This window comes from Chiroxiphia lanceolata, chromosome Z (genome assembly GCF_009829145.1).
Source record: "Chiroxiphia lanceolata isolate bChiLan1 chromosome Z, bChiLan1.pri, whole genome shotgun sequence".
In the NCBI taxonomy this organism is placed as follows: Eukaryota; Metazoa; Chordata; class Aves; order Passeriformes; family Pipridae; genus Chiroxiphia; species Chiroxiphia lanceolata.
In genome coordinates this window covers 38,484,270-38,501,786 of record NC_045671.1, presented here as the reverse complement: position 1 = coordinate 38,501,786, position 17,517 = coordinate 38,484,270, and the positions used below count along the sequence as shown (strand labels likewise).

At 42.6% G+C, this 17,517-nt stretch overlaps 1 protein-coding gene across 2 annotated transcripts; it reads left to right on the top strand.

Annotated features, from left to right (window-relative positions):
- The first annotated feature begins 123 nt into the window (after positions 1-123).
- DHFR (dihydrofolate reductase) lies at positions 124-11,548 on the top strand. 2 transcript variants are annotated; one of them, XM_032676535.1, is made up of 6 exons: positions 124-271; positions 719-768; positions 2,159-2,264; positions 3,131-3,257; positions 9,625-9,740; positions 11,352-11,548. In XM_032676535.1, the coding sequence occupies exons 1-6, from the start codon at positions 186-188 to the stop codon at positions 11,437-11,439; spliced, it is 573 nt and encodes a 190-aa protein (XP_032532426.1). In that variant the 5' UTR covers positions 124-185; the 3' UTR covers positions 11,440-11,548. The 2 variants fall into 2 exon arrangements, with proteins under 2 accessions (XP_032532426.1, XP_032532427.1); XM_032676536.1 differs by lacking the exon at positions 124-271 and adding an exon at positions 387-462.
- Positions 11,549-17,517: the final 5,969 nt, after the last annotated feature.

Here is a 17,517-nt window from a genome sequence, read left to right as displayed (position 1 = left end):
CCCCGCCGCGCCGAAAAACCTGCTGAGCACGAGCTGCCGCCTGACCCCGCCGCGCTCCCGCCGCCCCCTCGGCACCATGGCCCGGCTGGGCCCGGCACCGCCTCCCGCCGGATGGGGCCGCTCCGCCCGCCCCCGTCCAGCCCGTCCGTCCCGGCGCTGCCCCACTCGGCCCCCACGGCGCCGCCATGGCGCGCTCGCTCAACTCCATCGTGGCCGTGAGCCAGAACATGGGCATCGGAAAGGACGGGCGGCTGCCCTGGCCACCCCTCAGGTACGGCCGCGCCGCCGCCGGGCGAGAGTGACGGCGGGCGGCCTACAGCTTCCGGCGTGCTCTGCGCCGCACCATTGCCGCCGGGCGCTGCGGGGCCGTGCGGGGTGCGCCGGGAGTTGTAGTCCGTGAGGGCGATGCTCGGCGAGGCGGGAAAGCGCGGCGATGGCGGGATGGCGAGGTTGGGGTTTCGGGTGGGTTCGTCTTCACGCCATGGCGTGGGTTGTCCCTCCTGCAGCCGAGGACAAAGGTCCCGCCTCGGCCATGGCATCGGCCCAGGCTCTGTGTAGCCGCTCCTCTCCGGGCACCAGCAGCACCCGCTTTACGTTTGGGGTTTTTTCTTTCTTTTTTTTTTTCTTTTTTTTAGTTAGAGAAATTGCCAAAAAGTATTAGAAATTAAAGACCTCATTCTTAAACCACATTGTAACGCTCTTCGTGTTTTCTCACCAGGAATGAGTACAAGTACTTCCAGAGAATGACTACTACGTCTCATGTGGAAGGTAATGTAGAGCTGTGTGTAGTGTCAGGCACGGAAAACTGGGGATTTTACATTTCCCTGGATTACTAGCCTTATTTCTGCACACAGCCTGCCCTCCCAAGCCTCCCCTGTACTTCATCCTTTGGGAAATCGTTCGGGTCAGATGAAGACACGAGTTGATTCAGATGTTTTGGGGGTGCAGGTGATCTGTTAATGAAAAGGATTCCCAAGTCCTGTTTCCCCAAAAGAGTAGAAAACTTCACCTGAAGTTTACTTAAAACATCTTTCCCTGAAACTCCATGTTAAAAAAGGAAAGGTTTTCACATGCTGATTAACTAGCAGAGATGGTTTGTTTTTTTCAGGCTGTTTTAGCTTATCTAACTTGTTTGCTGTAGCTCAGCCTTGATCATTTATTCCAAGCCTCTGACCCTTCTGATGTAATTTTGCTTGGTTTTCTGAGTGCTGAGCCATCCCCATATGCCAGAATACCGTAACCCTGCTGATAATACACAGCAGCCATACTGCAAACATTTCCCAACGTGGTCACTCCTTCCTATGTTTTTTTTTTCATGCTCCTGTTAAAACTCCTGGTCAGCCTAATAGGTTTCCTTGTTTTGATTAGGTGACCTGTTCCATTTTCTGACTTAAAGGTCTGTTCCATAATCCACAAGGAGTGTCTAATCTCATTTTTCAACAGTCTTAAGGAAGGATTTTATTTGTGTTTTGGAGACCTCATTCATCCCATTGCAACTTTAAAAAAAAAGAAGAACACAATTTTAAGTCTTCTTAGATGTGTGCACAAATAACCTCTGATCAAAAAAAAAATATTTAAAATACAATTAAAAAGAAAAATTTTGCTCCATCCTACCTGCAGATCTTTTGATAAGTTGTGACCTTAGATGTTAGGTAGGTAAGTTGCTTCATAACCAGGCTTCTTAATGGATTATGCTGCCATAAATCTTCACAGCAGGGATGTCACCATTGACTCTCTTGACTCTCAACCTCTGTGTTTATTTTTCTGACAACTCCATTTCCTCGTAAAGAGAAACCTTTCTCTTCTTAGGAATGTGTATATAAGAGGTAATTTTATAAAAAAAGGTGTGTATATGAGGTTATGAATGCTTGGGTTTGGTCAGAAATTATAGGTGAATTTTTAGAATATGATTGAACACCTGATACCCTTCAGCTTTAGATTTAATTTTGCTGGTTCTTCTAAAAAATATTATGAGTTTATATGAGACTGCATTGGTGTCAGCTGACTGACAATGCTCTGAGGCCACAAACATGTGACTGGTTAGTGAACTGGGGCCTAAGCTTGTGCTTTTGTTAACTGCTGATGTGGAGTTTAGAAGGGGAAGTCCAGCATTGTCACTAAACAGTAAACTTAAGTAAATGTTTCCTCTTATACTCAGGTAAACAGAATGCACTGATAATGGGTAAAAAAACCTGGTTCTCCATTCCTGAGAAGAACCGTCCTCTAAAAGACAGAATTAATATTGTGCTCAGCAGGGAGCTCAAGTAAGTATGATGAATAATAGGCCTGTAAAACAAATAAAAATTCTGCACCTAAAAATACCTGTAGCAAATCAACATACAGTAATTCCAAATGTATCATTTCTGGTATTTGGTTAGAAAGAATTTCTGCTCTTTGTCCTGAGTGTTATAACTACTTTACCTTTATTTTTTTTTTATTAATTTACAAGTAATTGTCATTACTTTGCATTGTAAGTAAAACTTCTAGCTCTACTCATAAACCATTTGACAATTGTCCATAGTTTTTCTGACTCGTGTTCAACTGCATTTCTCTAGTTCCTGCTTAGATTGGTGGCTCTGAATCCCTTTTTTGAAGCTTATTTTTATTAGGATTTGTGGGTGAACTACCCTTTTTCAGAGCTCTCATCTTGAATGCATCACCCACAGTTACCCAAATATTATTAAACAAAAATGTCCACTTAGAGTGGTTTATTGTTTTGGAGGATGTTGGTGGGTTTGCAGCTGATCATGTGGGTGGGCAGTGAATAGGGGCTTTTCAACTATTTTTATTGAATGAAATATTAATGTTTTGGAATTCAGGTAAAAATTTCTATATTATCTGTAATTTATTTAAGTTATTTATGTAAATTCCTCTGTTACGCTTTTTCAAAAATGTGTTATAAAATTTCAGATCTATAATTTATAATGCCTCTTAAATTAATGAAGCTGAAATCTGATAAACTTGCAGTCAGATGAGAATTCTAACATAGATTGGCAATAACAGGCATTTCAAACCAATTACATTTAGTTGTTTGTGAATTCAGCCAAACACATTGTGTCTCTAGATTGTATTGATGATCACAATGAATTGCCTTCTAATTATTTAGTGATAAAACTTTACTTTTTTCTAGGGAAGCCCCGAAAGGAGCACATTATCTTTCCAAAAGTCTGGATGATGCTTTAGCTCTTTTGGATTCACCAGAGCTAAAAAGTAAAGTGGACATGATTTGGATCGTCGGAGGCACTTCAGTTTACAAGGTACATTCAGCCTACTCCTGAGTTACTCGTTCTCTCTGGTGGGATGAGAATGGCTCAAGTCCCTATTAATTCTGCATTAGGAAGTGCAAACTGCAGTGATTCTAACAGAGCAAGTCTTGGAAAGTGAGATTTCAGCTCTCGAGTTTAAAATGCCTGTCCAAGTAACCAAATGTTGGTCTTGCCAGTGGGCCACTGCCATACAGTTGTTGTGCTTTTGAGAGCTTTATTTTAAATATCTAAATTGCTCGGTTTTTCAGCCAAAACCACTATTGCTATGTTTATTTTACCAAGGGTGCTGACTGACTCTGCAAAGGATATGGAAAAAAAGAAAAATGGTCCAGCATTTTTAGCCAGAGTATGACCCTTTTTGCATGTATACAGGTGAGAAAATAGGGTTTAGAGAGAGCTGCCAGCTGATGGTGTCAGCAGTAAGAAGAGATAATCATATGAGGAGAGGTTGCACTCACTCTGCTTTCCCATCCAACAGCCAGATGTCCCTACTGCTCCCAGTCTCTGGATTAGTAATTGAATTGTTAAGAACTGTAAAGCAATTATTTTTTTAATAGTGAAGGAAACAGTTCTAGTATCCTTTACTGTCCACTTGTTGTTTGGCACTGGGACTTCAGATGTATGATGACAGTGCTGTCAAGCTCCTAGTAGCAAATGGGGGCTGCTACTATGCCTTGTATGGGACAGGAAAATACATTTTCTGGTATTTCTTGCCTCTGCAGTTTGTGCCTTTCACGAACCTCTTCTCTGTGTCTTTGGAATGCATCCTTTACAGTAAAAAAAGTGAAGTATTTAGATATTGCTAAAGCTGTGAGAAAAATGAAGTGCATGTATAAATAGCCTGTAAAACACTGTTGTTTCTTTATTCCCTTTTTTTAATTTCTGTTTTATAATCACTTCTGAGTGTGGTGAATTAGACATCATGTAGTTGATATTGCAAATGCATTCAGTCTATAATCAGCTATTATCCTGTAGAAGTAGTCTGTCCTTCACTCTCAGTCTGCTTCCAGGCAGGGAATTTGTGGTGACAGCTTCTCTTCACAGTGGGCACAGCTGCCCAGCAAGAGCCTCTGACAGTAGTTCTGCAGGATGCAGGTGTGAGCAGAACCATTTACCCCTTTCCTGCAACAGCCACAGGCTCATCTAGTGCTGTAGGGAGTGATTGTTTTTGCTTCTCCTTCCAGGAGCACCTGTCTTGTAGACTTATATTTTAACTGTTTTTCCAGTGTCTGACTGATATTTGGTAGAGAATAATGTAATTTTTTAGACTCTTAATCACCAATACTTAGATTATAAATTGGAAGCTTTGACCAAGAGTAACTTGGAACATACTGTTTGTGCTGATCAGTGTAAGGGAATATGTCTTAGGGTAATAGGAGACCTGGTTACCCTGGACATGGAGAAGCATTGAAAGAACTGAGGATGTTCAGCCTGGAGAAGAGAAGGCTCTGGGGAGATCTCAGAGCCCCTTCGAGTGCCTAAAGGGGCTCCAGGAGAGCTGGAAAGGGACTTTGGACAAGGGCCTGGAGGGACGGGACGAGGGAGAACGGCTTCCCACTGCCAGAGGGCAGGGTTAGATGGGATATTGGGAAGGAGTTGTTCCCTGTGAAGGTGATGAGGCCCTGGCACAGGTTGCCCAGAGAAGCTGTGGCTGCCCTATCCCTGGAAGTGTTCAAGGCCAGATTGGACAGGGCTCGGAGCAACCTGAGATAGTGGAAGGTGTGCCTGCCCGTGGCAGGGGGTGGAACTGGATGGGCTTTAAGGTCCCTTCCAACCCAAACTGGTCTTGAATTCTGAAATTTCAGCTGTTTTCCCCCTTGCAAGCATCTGCTCAGGATATTTGAAAGGAAATATTAATTCATTAGAGAGAAATCTTAACAGTTTTATACAGATTCCTGCATTCAAACTAGGCTTGTGATCTTAACTAGAAGGGTTTGATGGAAAACACACACCTCTACCAAAACTGCAGATCATTTTTGTAGTGCCTGCATTAAAGATGCACAAAGGGTTTCATAAGAGTATTTCCATTATACTTTGTACAAATGTGTAGGAAGTAAAATAACAATTGGTAATTGAAGTGAATAATTTTATTTGGTAGTTACAGGTATTTGGGTTTAAAGCATTATTTTGATCTTACTGCTTTGTGTGGCTCAAAGGTTTAGAACTGATTGTGTTTATTAGTATGAGCCTTGTCCATGTAAAGGGCTATCCCATTTTGGTTATTCAAGCTGTTATAGGATTTTCTTACAGGATAACGGGTCTATTCATCATTTCTGCTGTGAAACAGGAAGGATGTTCACATGAGAGCTTCTTGCTGTCCTTTTAGATCAAGGACATGCAGTTGGTACAATCACTAGTTCCGAGGGGAAGGTGCCTGAAGGCTCCTCTGTTACAGCTCTCTGTCTGATCCTATGGGCAAGGAATATGCACAGCACCGGCCTAGTGTGTTCAGGATAGTTGTTCTGTGGATTGCTAACTCCTTAGTGCACAGACATGTCTGAGTTCACTACGGAAGGGAACACACCCCTGGCATTTAACTTTGGGGTGGGCTGCTTCGGCAACCTGTCAGGGGCTGATATGGATGTTGCAGGATGAGTAGGAACAGGGGGGGATTCTTGGGGTCCTCACTAGGGATGCTCTGCCCTGTTTGGTCTGTGATCCTTGGCACAGTGAGCTTAGGCTGGTGACATCCCATTGGGTCTGGAGACATCCCACTGGGTCTGATGATGACATCCCACTGGTGTGGGATTCTGGGGAATGAGGAGTAGATGCAAAACATATTTGAATATGAGGGTGCACAACTGAGGACATCTGTCAAGAGCTACAGCAGCAGCAGCCGCCATTGCCAGACAAGAGGGTGACCTATTGCCCTGTGGAGCCTTTTATCACAGCTCCCAACCTTAGCGCCTTCTGATCAGTTTGGCTTGGGGAGGTCCCCCGTGGCCAGGGCTGTTGTCCCCCAGCTCCCAGGAGCAATCCTGCCAGCCTTGTTTCTGTAGATGGTGTGAGCAGGGAACATGAACATGATCTTCCAGGCCTTTGCTGCCTTTGGTTTCCCACACCCTTAGTGTGGGTCATTCAGGACATCTGAGCACCTGCCTCACCTGAAGCAGTGCATCCCCTCTGTGCCTCGTGCTCAGCCCAGACACCTTCACACTGAAGCGCCAGCCTGACCTGACATCACCCAGGAAGTTGTGCCAGGTCAGCACCCGCCCAACTGCAGGGTGAGGGCAGTACTGATGCCTCCAGGGAAGCTTTTGGACTACTCACAGCACAGGTTTACAAGCTTAATTTCTTTGGATCTTATCATGGTGACACACTCTGTGGATCCTCTGCACTGCTCGGGATCTCCTGAGTTCCAGAAGGAGTTGAGGTTGCTGTTGGTTGTGTGGGTGTGGAAGGAGCAGCGGAACAGCCCAGCAGTGGTCAGTAGGTTACAGCAATTACGAAGCTGTTCTGTGTAATGACAGGCACTTCATGATTTTGTGCAAGCACTTCATGTTTGAGGGCTGTCTGCTGACCTGTGAGTGCTTCTTGTGTGCTGGAAGTGGCTCACTCATAGGTTCTGGCCCTGGAGTCCCTGGTAGCTCTTAGAGCTTGTCAGACATATCCATGGAGCACATTTCCTGGCTTGGTTTCATCCCCAAGAAATTTAGTTCATGGATGTCAAAACTGTTCCCAAGTACAACTCAGGCTTGATGAGTGGGAGCAATCAGAAGATTCAGTAACAGTTGGACTCAATGGTCTTCGAGGTCTTTTCCAGCCTCTGTGATTCTACAGTTTTGTGATTTCAAATCTTCTTCTGAGTTCAGACACTGATGCTCTCTGTGTGGAGGTATTGTCTCCTGATTGAGAGTTCAGATCTTGGCTTTGACTCTGAAAAACAGTGCTAAGGGACATCCTAAGGGAGTCATAGAATCACAGAGTGGTTTAGGTTGGAAGGGACTTTAAACACCGTCTTATTCCAAACCTTCTGCCGTGGGCAGGGACACTTTCCATTAGACCAGGTTGCTCAGAGACTGCTCAGTTATATCAGTTTCTTTTAACTGGATTTAAACTGTGTAGTTTAGACTGATTAGAAACAACACTCAGGCTTTATTAGGCTGTTCCTAGGAATAGGATCTATGAGTCCAGCACATTGCCACATATTAAATGCAGTCGTCTTAAAAGAAAGAATAAACAACTCACACAGGTGTTGATTTACTTATGTTGGTATGGTCTTATGATATGGTGTTTGTAGAATGAGTACATCAACATTCCATCAGCTCAGCACTATTCATCCTGTAACTTCTCTTCAGTCCTAAGAAAAGGAATGCATGGAATGGGCTGGACAGGGCAAGAGTGAATTGAATGTCACTGAGGAACTACTTTAATCTCTGTGGAAATGATAGAGTTGTGATAAAGCTCCTTTGCCATCCTGCCAGGTCCATGGCAGTAGTTGGCAGAGGTAGTGTCAGAGTCCAGTTGTTGCCAAACAGGCTCATGTATAGGCTCCACACGTATAAGGCTTCCTGTTTGATCCAAAATTTACTTATCTGAAGATACTGTGAAAGAACATGGAGGACCAGGTGCTCCCAAAGGAGCTGGAACCCAGGGGCAGTAACTGGGATGACAGGGGACACATCAGCTAGGGCTGGAGGTGGTGAGAAAGGTCCATGGGGCAGAATCAGGCCCCATGGAGGTTACCAGAGTCAGGCACAGCCCTGGAGTGACCAGACAGGGCCATGGGTACAGGCCAAGGTCAGGTCAGAATGTCAGCCTATATGTGATTAAACTGCTTATTTAAATCCCAATATAGGAAAAATTGTGAAATGGAAAGTGGAGTCACTTTACAGTGTGTTTCTCCTTGCCCACTGCACTCTCTCTGCCATGACATTGGGCATTCCCACCTGCTGAGGAGAAACATGGGTTATAACCACCTCAAGTCCCTTGCTTTTCCCCAAGTTTTTCTCTGTTTGTTGTTTACTATTCGTGGGCCACCTCCACACAGACTCCAGAGCTAGTCTGGTAACTGAGGAAGCATTTGCACTTCTTTTATTAATGAGCGGATGGTTACACAGCTGGTTGGTTCACTCATCTAATGAAACCATTTACCTGGAACAGAGGTCACCATCTGGTCCCTTTGGACTAAATTCAGTTCTCTTTGCAACATCTGTGATCAGTGTGCTCTTCCCTGGCCTGTCCTGGTGGTAGAGAGTTCTTGTTGAAGCTGACTTCCCAAAGCTGGATAGGACATCAATTTATTCTTCTACTACAGAATAGAAGTATCTCCGTTTGCAAAAAACAGTATGTTTTTATTTGTGGAGCAGATTATTATTCTTCTCTCATTTTGCAGGTGTATGTTTCTCTTCTTACCTGCCACACTTACTTAAACAAATAAAAATACTGGTATTTATGTAGAAGCTGGACCAATACCAGTTCAGTGCTGTTGGATGCTGGTGTGTTGTGAGTTGCCATTTTTACCTGTTGTCTAGTAATCAGGCAGCTTTTCTAGAAATTAACCTCTCAGCAATGGCAACAATTACTTTTATTGGATTCCATTTGCTATGGCTTGGTTCCTGTTCTTGCTGAAGTAGTACCTAATAGCCTGCTGCATGGTGAGTCACCTTCCACAAAGAGCATTGCTCATTGCCAGTTTAAGGGAAAGGGAGGAATGGCTGCAAGCTTTTCAAAAATATATTGTAACCACCATCACTAGTGTAGCTTTTAATAGGTTAGTTTAATGCCACAAGGTATGGGGAGAGGTGTCTTTCCAGCCTTATCTGGAGACAAAATATCTCAAACTTTTGACTCCTGAAGTTTTTAGTGACAAACTCACCTAAGAAGTGTCATTTTAAACTTTTTTTGTCCAAGGAGCTTGGAAACATTGTTGTTAAAAACTTTCAATGCATTTTATCACTTTTCCACAATCCAGAGATCGAACTTTGAAGTTCTACTGATAGGCAGTTTGATCTCTGGAATTGCAGACTAATGCAGACTAAAAATACACTGCAAATCCTTAGTGTTGATATTAATTAAACATCAGAACAAATGACCTTGAGGTGAGGGCATCTCCCACCACCTTCCTGTTTCTCAAAGAGGTGTGATTCAGAAATTGCTTGTTGCAACTAGACCACACTGTTCCTTTCTCCTCCCAGGGCTATTCAAATTTTTTTTCTTAATTTCTATCAGATAACTCAAACTCAGAGTAGGTATTACTGCCACTTACCAGGTGGAACAGACACAAGGTGAAATTAGCCCTTTAGAAAGTGCTCTTGAGCAGAGTCTAAAATAGGAGATTTAGAGTGTAGTTTTTTCCCTGCTTTGCCAAAATCCTGTGATGCATAAAATAGTGACTGAGTTTCTATTGTTTTTAAAGGCAGCAATGGAGAAACCAATTCATCATCGATTGTTTGTGACAAGAATCTTGAAGGAATTTGAAAGTGACACATTTTTTCCAGAAATTAACTATAAAGACTACAGACTTCTCACAGAGTAAGTATCAAATTGCCTACGAGGCTTGTCTTCAGATTAACCTAGTTTGAATGTGCAAGGGTCCTATTAAGGCCATTTTTGGTTTGAGTTAGAGGTGATTTTTTCCCCAGTATCATACTTTGCTTACAAGCTGGAGTTGCACCATGCTCTGCACAGAGGTTCTTGGAACTCACTGTGTTCTTCAGCCTTCCCATAATCTTTACAATAAAGAATTGCACATGTCAGTTTGCTTCAAAAAAAAGGTACCTTTCTTACTGTTTCTTTATTTAGAATTACTCAAATATTTACTAAGGTTTGTAACTCTCTGTGTGTTGTGAGTAAAAAGTATTTGGCCTCTGAAAGTCTTTGATAAATTGCCAAAGACAAATGAAATGGTTTTTAGTAGGGAGAGTTGAGCTTTATAGATTTCTAAGATTATTCCTTTTCTCTTGACAAAATTACTTATTCTTAACAAACATAGTAGGGAAAGGCATCAAACTGTGAGTTTGTGCCATTCACTGTGGTTTCTTCTATATTATCGTTGTCATATCCAGTCATGCTTTTATGTCCTCTCCAACAAGACTGCATCCAATAGGCAGTAAGGAGGCAGCAAAAATTAGGACACCTGCCTCAAGAGCCAGGAACGACAGGACCTGTTCCTCCTCCTTCTATAGTTTTGGCTCCCAGCTGGTTGCAGACCAGCAGTGGAAAAAACCTGAAGTGTGGAGAGTGAAGGTCTCTTCAGAGGGCCCAGGAGTGGATTAGCACAGCACTGGGGGAGCTAGGGAAGAGGGATGCAGGAGAGGCAAACAAGGTGATGGGTGAGGAGGATGAGTCACCAACTCCAAGGTATTCTGAGCTGCTCTGCATTCACTTCCCTGTCCTGAGGTCTGACCCAAAGCTCCCTCTCTCCCTCGTGGCTGTTCCTCGGGTGTACATTGGTTTTGGCCAGTGAACTGAAATCAAAGTTTAGCCTTGCAACATGAATTTATAAAGTATGAGGCAATCTCCTCACTAAAGTGGAAACCTGACACCATCACACCTAGCAAATAAAATTGAAAATGTACTTCTCCCTCAAAGTCAATATTACTCATACAAAATCCTTGTTCTGTCACAGGGAGATGAAAAGATTTTTGAAAGTATCTGTTAATAAAAAGTGGTTTAGAAAATCTGGTATATAGAGGAACTCTTTCTGTGGTAGCAGTCAGCTGCTTTAAGAATCTGTTGCAGACTTTTAAGAAACCTTGTCCTTAACATTTCTTCTAAACCATCTGAGGAAAAGCAAAGCAAAAAAACACACCAAAGTGTTCTGTACCTCGGCAGACATTTTGAATAACATGTTGGAGACTTTAATAAAAATGTTGGGAATTTTTTGATTAAGCCAAAAATGGGGGGATTGTTTTGCACCAGAGTAAGCTTTCTTGATATAAAAGATGTGTGTACAAGTTGCAGATAGTATTAATATGATTCTTAAAAACAGTTTTTATGTAGTATACCTGTTCTAAGCACAGTATTTTCATTTCCTTTTCCAAACAACTCGCTTTTCTAGTTGATTGGATAAATTACAGGTGAATCATCATGACATTTTTATCTACTTTTTGGCTTTTACTTTTTCCTCTCCTCTCTCCCCAGGTACCCAGGTGTCCCTGCTGATATCCAGGAAGAGAACGGGATCCAGTACAAATTTGAAGTATACGAAAAAGCTGTTGTGGCAAAGTAAATGAGGCATTGTGTACTTCTGTGTAAGGGTAGGCATTTTAAATCCTGAAGTCTTACTGAGTGTAAATATACATTAAATTTTTGAGAGCAAATCGTGCCGGATAGTACAACAGCTTGGTAGTGAATGATTCCAAAAAACACACCCCACACTCTGTACACCCTGCACTGGAAATAGAAGGGTGGTCTGCAGCATGAAGAGGTAGGTCTGAGCAATTCCATAACAAAGGTTGCATGAGACCTTGCATTGATCTGACAATCCATGGCAGTATCTCTGACACTTCCCTAATGAAAGGCATTAGACTGTGTCAGAGCGTTTCTGCTGAAACCAACGTTTTGAGTAGCTCGTGGTTCAAAATGTCCAGTCAATCCTCCCGAGTTTGACTGGGCTGTTGTGTACCTTTATAGCAGTCTTTGAAGTTTGTTGGTGTAGAGGGAAAGATAACCAAGCCCAACAAGAGAAAGGGAGCCTGGAAGTCTCAGGCAGCTGTTGAGGGATGCACTGATCCTTCTTACCACTCCAGTGTGGGTCCCCACAGGGTCCCCAGTTCTGCCACCAAACCTGCTGCACTGTGGGCTCCTCTCTCCATGGGGCCACAGGTCCTGCCAGGAGCCTGCTCCACCAGGGCTTCCCACAGGATCAGAACTTTCTTCAGGAATCTCCTGCTCTGATGTGGGGTCCTTCAGGGCTGCAGGAGGGTCCCAGCACCCCCATGGGCCCCCAGGGGTTATAGGGGCACAGCTGCCTCACCACAGGCTGCAGGGTAACCTCAGCTCCGACTCCTGGAGCACCTCCTGCCCCTCCTGCTGCACCGACCTGGGGCTCTGCAGGGCTGCTCTTCTCTCACATTCTCACTCCTCTTGCGACTGCTGTTGTTCCCCACAGGCTTTTCCCTACCTTCTTAACTTACCCCAGAGGTGCTACCCCCATGGCTGATGGGCTCAGCCTTGGCCAGCCGCAGGGGTGCCTCGGAGCCGGTTGTACATGGGGGAAGCTTCCAGCAGCTCCTCACAGAAGCCACCCCTGCAGCCCCCTGGGACCAAAACCTGGCCACACAAACCCAGTATAGTCTGATGAAGAGGTTTTAACGTGTTGCTCACTTCACACCTGTGAGGAGGCTTTGCTCCTCTCATAAAAAGTTACCGTGCCTCTGACCGCCACCACCTCACAGTGTAAGAACATACACATTGATTCCTTAAACAGTCTGTGTTCCTACATCCCTGCCAATTGTTACCAGTAAAGATGCAGTTAATTTGTCACTGTGTTTTTGAATAGTCTATCTGACAAATACAGATTATAAGCAGATAGTCTAGTCCAGTTTCATCTTCATTAAATACAGCCAGTGTAATAATTTGTGCTGCTGTTCCTTTAGAATATCAGCTATGAGCACCCCCTGAATTTTTCACAGCAATTTATAACACTTAGCTGATAAAAAAGATAATTTTTGCAGCATCTGTTCTGGGTTGTCTCAGTTTTCTCTGTTTCCTTTGAAACTGTGAGTACTTACCATCATTGATCTTCTTGTTCCATGTGTACTGATATTACATTGATCGATAAAAGCAAGTTTATGCTTGCATAATGCAGGAAGAAGTCTCCTGAGTTTTAAATTGACAGCACATTGTTGAAGGGGAGGAAAGAGACTGTTACCAGGGAGATGTCATGGGGGTTTTTTTTAAATATAAGTCACAGTGACCCTGGCAAGAGAATGACTTCCTGAAAGCATTTAAAACATACCAGTTATAGGTCAGTGTTGAAAGCTCTGCATAAACACTTTGCAAAGTACTGTGTTTAGGAAAACTGACATTTATTAGAAATGGAAGAAAAGACTTCATACAATGTTGGATTACACTGTGATGCAGAGACCAACATCCATTAGAAAATTTCCGCCTAAGCATACATTGCAGGAGATACGGTTCATTTTGTAGAATGATTTTGATTGCAAAGAACTTAACCTGGATGCAAAAACAAGCCTGCTGAGAACATAAGTGGTTACTCTTGACTGTTTCTGAACTGACTTAGTCCTCTCCACACTTAACTATGTTCCTTTGTCAAATTCAACAACAAATTAAGTTAATTTGTGGTTCGTGGAAATGCAGACTTTTGAGTTTCCTACTTCAGTGTGTCTCTCTGCCAGAGATGCATTTCTGTTTGGTTTGGTTTTTAGTAGAAGCACTACATTTGGACAGCACTTTTTGTACCAGAGCTTTTCAATACACAGATCCCAGCAGAGAAGTAGGAAAATGCATTTGACTACAGTGAAGTTTGGTCCAAAATAAGTGTGTTCACCCCACTGACAGGCACTACAAGGTGAGATGCTGATGTTTCAAGATGGACAGAGGCAGAAAGGTGTGCGTCTGTGTGCTCAGGAAGCACATACATTTTGTTTGCTGTCAGGGATTTATTTCCTGAGGATGGTTACCTGGCACCTGCTACCTCCCCATTTATATTTCCCAAGAGAAAAATGAATATTTTATACTATGGCTTGAGGCAAAAAAAATATCCTTGGTTCTAAATACAACTTCATCATGTTTTGTTTATCTCTGTACTTCATTGATGAATGATTCCTTGAAAAGCCATAGATTCTCATTATGTCTAGTACAGGGGAAAATGTCATGTTTTTCCCCAGTTCCATGCAGCTAAGTGCAATGAATAGCATCATGAGTGACAGTATAATTACGAATCACCAAGAAAAGTCTAGTACAGGTATAATTTAATCCCCTTCATTCATGCTTTCTCGGGAGCAAACTGTTCTAAACAGATTAAAATTTTAATTTTCAAGAATAATACTAGTTTTAACAAGATAGCTAAAACCAGAGGGTCTTCATAAAAGGTGAAAAACAAACCATAAATGTTTTTATTGCTTATCTATTACTCATTATCTCTTATCTGACAGTGGGTAGTGATTTCCATTTGGCAGTAGAAAGTTGATGTTTTCAGTAGCTTTACAGCCACAGTGTATTCAAGGTCAGAACTGGGAACGTTCCAACAACAAATCTCTACAATGGACACCAATCCGTAGAAAAGAAAGGTACACTCGGAAAAATAAGTTTCCTAATTTAGCAAACAGAATACTGTTAGCATCTATGCAGAAGACTAGGGGGAAAACAGGAAGGGGAAAATTACAATGATTATCTTATTCAGGTTATCTGAGGAGAGCACCAGGAGCACTTGACATGAGATCTTAATGGGGAACAGACAATCAATGTTGTCTTCATCAGACTATGGCTAATTTCCTGAAGACTTAAACCTAAACCCAAACTAATCCTGAGTAATTTAAAAGTTAGGCTAAGAGAAGGAGTCAGGAGCATAGAGAGGGAGCAGCTGATTTGGACAGGGGAGAAGCTGAGGGGTGGGTTGTGTGTTAATCAGGGCAGAAAATGAGGTGACAAATTAGGTGAAAAGGCTTGGTTAAGTACAGAATTAGGTGATGGTTCCCTCCTTATTCAGGTGTGGATTAGCTGTCACTGCTTGCCCAGGCAGGCTGCAGGAAAGAAGCCAACAAAGTCAAGTTAGGCTGACCAGAAAATCTGAAGAGGCAGGTCCTGAAACAGAAGAGTGGAAACAGGAAAAGAGCTGAGAAAAGGAAATTGATGTTTCCTAGAAAGATTGCATGGCTTATCGTGTTAGTTTGCCCTGTAGCTATAATTACGAAGGATGCACTTTCAGAGTGCTGCGGGATTGAGCACCAGTAGGACCCAGTGACAAAGGAAATTTGTTAGTGAAGGACTTTCAGGATTTGGGTGTTTGTGTGACTGCCTTTGTCAGCCGTACAGAAATCTTCAGCTAGAATTGCTATCCTGAAGTGCCTGCACTACATCCCAGAGCCAGAGGCCCATTCCAGATCATCCAATGCCCTGAGGTTGGTGCTCTCCTGCTTCCCTCTGTGGACACCATGCCCTTCTAGGACTGCGTGTGGGTAAACCTGCTCTGTCCTGTGTCTTCAGTTGTGAGGACATGTTTCCTGCTGGCTCTGGGGTGATCCTGGGTTATTCTGTCCTCTGTTCTCTGCAGATCCTTCTGTCTCCTTTCACATAACATCGAAGCAAAATCCATACAAGAAGGCTTTTGTTAGATTAATTGACATGGTTGGGAAAAAAATAGACAAGCTCTCAGGCAGAGTACTGTTCTAGTTACATTTTCAGGACCTTTTTCAAGTGACTTGGACAAGAGCCTGCGTTGCAAAACTTGCCTATTCATCTGCAATTAAATTGGGTGGGTTAAAGTAGGTTATCTTTTCTTGTAAGTCTTGTCTTGCTCTCTTTATCATTTAATGGTCTTGGCTACAGCTTTTGCGTATCACCTTCAGTCCTCCAACTGTGGTCCTCTCCATTCTATCCCTCATCTCTTCAGCTGTCACATTGGATTGGAAATTTACAGAAATTCAGAGAATTGTGCTGATCAAGAAAAGTAGGTATTTCAAATAGAGGTCTCTTAAGTATGTGCTTGTTTCCAGTGAAGTGGTGGTGAAGTGTTTTTCTTGAAATGGGATCAGATGTTTGCCTAATTAAGGAAAGCTTTAGGTATAAAAACAAATATTTTGTTAAGTGATGGCTGCTGTGAAAACAAAAAAGATACAGAACTTGAGAGGGCAGGAAATGGATGGTAGGCCACTACCCATGGAACCCTACATCAATGTCATTTCCTTCCTTGAACCAGTGCTGGTTCCTAATACCAAGCAGTCTTTTTCAATAAGCAAACCATTATATGGAAGCCACTGGCTATAAGTTATGTCATTGATTTAATTGAGATGGGCACTTGCACAAAACACAGAGCATTTTAATGTTCATCCTTCCTCCAGACTCACCATTTTCCACACAAAACCCTGCTGGGCACACTTAGGTTGGTTTTGGACAGCTGTACCAGTTCATGGATTACCAGCCCTTTACTGGAGATCCCAAACAATAGATTGGGCCACTGAATTGCACTGGAGCTTGTTCAGTTGTACTAAGGAGCACTTTAGAAGCTTTTAGGCTTTTCAGTGCTATATCAGTAACTCATCAAACATGTCAAAAAAAGCTCCTGAAAATGATTTCTTGTGAAATCAGCTTGAAAGAAAGGTTCATTTTCACAAGTACAAGAAGGAACTTTTAATCACTCTACCTCCTCTTGTTAGGCTCTGCTCAGAAAGGTTAAAATTTAGATCTGTTCCCATCAGGAGTCCTAGCTGGAAAACCTCATCAATTTAGTTACCTAAGTTTAGAAATATTTTTTTTTCCTAATTAATTTTACATAAATTTTTTCTCATGTGTGTTCAGTCATTTATCATATAAAAAGTCAATCTGTTCTTCTGAAGTTCTTTTCTCACTGAGTACTTTTGTGCATATTGCTATTTCAATCAGTCAGAATTGATTTCTTCAGAGTGTTGACTCTCAGTGTCTTTCATCAAATTATGATTATCTTTCTGATGGAGTCATGTAGATTCCTTTTCTTTCGTTGCACAGCAGTTTCACCATTTTTACTGCATAATTTACAATACTTTTTTCTAGTGTGTAACTCATATTACTGTAGAAACTCCTACAGTCACAAAGAGTACAGACAACTTTCTGCTGCAATCTAAACAACTATGAACATATTTAGGAGAAAGAATAAGCTCAATGAATGTTCACAGACTGTAGGAACTGGCAAAAGAGGGTTATCCCATGAGCCTCTGATTCACAGCATCAACAAAGCACTTGTGTTCTGCAGCGTTGCCAGTGCTTGTGCCCACAGAACCAGACGTTTATTCTATAAAATTGTTTGAAGAACCCCTGTTCTGTCACCAGTCATTCCAGCAAGTATCACAAGTGCAATTCGCACACAGACTCCATTTTTTAATCAAAGCAATCAGCAATAAACCACCAAACACTTCAGAGAGCATATTTTTCCAGACAGAAAACTGTCTCAGTAGTCTCACCTGGTGTGATTGACCCCACAGACTCTGTTAGCAAAGTACAGTACCAGCTATGCCTCGAAATTACTCAAGTAAACAAAACAATAAAGTACTTTTCTACATTTTACACTGCACGCATGGGGTTTTGTGAGACACTTCATAGAGCCCTAATTCCTTCTGTTTGGTTTTGCTTATTATTTTTGAAACAAGAG

Excerpts from the sequence above, each read along its gene's own strand:
- DHFR (XM_032676535.1), top strand. The coding sequence starts at position 186 with ATGGCGCGCTCGCTCAACTCCATCGTGGCCGTGAGCCAGAACATGGGC. Across the intron at positions 272-718 it reads CTGCCCTGGCCACCCCTCAG|GAATGAGTACAAGTACTTCC; the intron begins GTACGGCCGCGC and ends TTTTCTCACCAG. Across the intron at positions 769-2,158 it reads TACTACGTCTCATGTGGAAG|GTAAACAGAATGCACTGATA; the intron begins GTAATGTAGAGC and ends TCTTATACTCAG.